The sequence below is a fragment of the Octopus bimaculoides genome, chromosome 11 (assembly GCF_001194135.2).
Source record: "Octopus bimaculoides isolate UCB-OBI-ISO-001 chromosome 11, ASM119413v2, whole genome shotgun sequence".
Classification (NCBI taxonomy): Eukaryota; Metazoa; Mollusca; class Cephalopoda; order Octopoda; family Octopodidae; genus Octopus; species Octopus bimaculoides.
In genome coordinates this window covers 30,476,583-30,478,489 of record NC_068991.1, presented here as the reverse complement: position 1 = coordinate 30,478,489, position 1,907 = coordinate 30,476,583, and the positions used below count along the sequence as shown (strand labels likewise).

At 36.2% G+C, this 1,907-nt stretch overlaps 1 protein-coding gene across 1 annotated transcript in view; it reads left to right on the top strand.

Annotated features, from left to right (window-relative positions):
- Nucleotides 1-1,888, top strand: part of LOC128249065 (probable serine/threonine-protein kinase fhkB) — a 72,273-nt gene extending 70,385 nt beyond the window's left edge. Inside the window, exon 3 of the mRNA XM_052971670.1 lies at nt 1,314-1,888. Within this exon, the coding sequence (XP_052827630.1) occupies nt 1,348-1,824 (477 nt within the window). The 5' untranslated portion in view covers nt 1,314-1,347 and the 3' untranslated portion in view covers nt 1,825-1,888. The remainder of the gene's footprint in view (nt 1-1,313) is intronic.
- The last annotated feature ends 19 nt before the right edge of the window (nt 1,889-1,907 follow it).

Below are 1,907 nucleotides of genomic sequence, written 5' to 3'. Positions count from 1 at the left end.
TATATATATATATATATGCAATGAGTCAAGCTAATCAAGCCCTTTCCCTGCCTGTAAACTTCCGGGCTTTATCTGTATTGGGAAACTTCTGCAAATGTACACCATAGTGTCTAGCTGACCCGATTCCATAAAATCAGTGTTAATATGGTTGTGACAAAGTTTTTGTCATCCTATATATGTACTATGAAGATTCAAATCCCAAATAAGGGAATCGGTATGTGTGTGTGTCGAAACAGCCATCATAACTATTCTTGGCTATATTTCATAGACAGAAACACAGTCGGCATACCACTGTTGTCGTTGATATTGTTGCTGTAGGGCCGTGGCTCTGAACAGGTGTCCATATGGATCCTAGGGATCTATGAAGCAAAATATTGAATTGGAAATCCACAATAGAATTTTAAGTGTTTATGAAAACAATTTTGCTTTATATGTATTTATTGCAAGAAACGCCTACGTTTCTTACTGTAATATTTTACATATTTTAACATGTTTCCAACCACTGAAACATGTTCTTTCAGTGGGGGCTATTTCAAACCAGCACAAGTGAATGGGGTGAAAAGCAAAATCGGAATTTTGAAAGAAGCATCTGTAAAACTATCTTTTAAACATGAAATGGCTATGGGGGTCAACCAGAATGTAATAATGATCAAAGGGGTCCATAGATAAAATAATGTTGAGAACCACTGTGGTAGGGTCTCAGGTCAGCTCTTATTGCAATCTTCCAACTATGGCCGCCCTATTTTATATTTTAGGCAAAGTGTATATATGTGGATCTATAATATTATTGTATTCATTCTGTCCTTTATGACAGTAGGTATGATGTGAAAAAGAATATGCTAGCATATCTTGTAGTTCTAGAGATCAGCTGAGAGTGAAGCTCATAGCATATATCTATCTACACTATATAACATATTGAGATATATGCCAAATAATCGCACCCGAGCAGTACAGTTTGAATATGCAAGTGTGGGTCTACGTGTTTACACACGCACATACATATTTCTACATAAACTTTCTTTTAATTAAGTTAGCATTTGGACATGTTTCATATTTGAAAACTGCTAAATTTGTAGGGCATGTATAGTACTTGTCTGTGTATCTATGTGTGTATATATACGCTTTATAAATATGTATATACACGCGTAAACACACACACATTCACATACATAAATTATACAAATACAATGTATATAAGACATTTTTGTTTCTCTTCCTATTTCTTTCCTCTCCTTTTTAACCGTTAAATGTCCGTCGTTTCACACGATATGATATCTTGCTCTGTTTTTCTCTATTTTTTGTGGGCCATACAGTGAACCAAACGGAACTGGACAGACATCACAATCGATGGGTGACCATTCCCCGCAGAGTGACTTCAAAGATTTGGACAGTCCCCGAAGTTTGAAGGGACAGTTAAAAGTTGAGAATTCTCAACATGTTGTCTATACCGACCTTCAAAAAGCTGCGGGCTTGAATTCAACACCGACAATGCCAATTATACAGAATATGATTTCGAATAATAATAATAATAATAACAATAACAATAATAACAGTAACAATAACACCACCAACAACAACAGTAACAACCATCAGCAGCAGCATCATCAACAACAGCAACACCACCACCAGCACCACCACCACCACCACCACCACCACAATAATAATAATCATAATAATAATAACAATCATCATCATAATAGTAATAATAGTAATAGCAACAACAATCCCACGAGTGCATCGGTTCTTGGTGCCGTCAATAACGGCACGAGGTCAGATGTGCAGCAGAATCTGAGTTCCATGTTGTCTGACTACCAATCTCTATAAACCTCGTGGGGTAACGACCGATCAGGCTACTGGTCGGAGAATATTATTAATCATACATGTATATGCATATATATATATATATA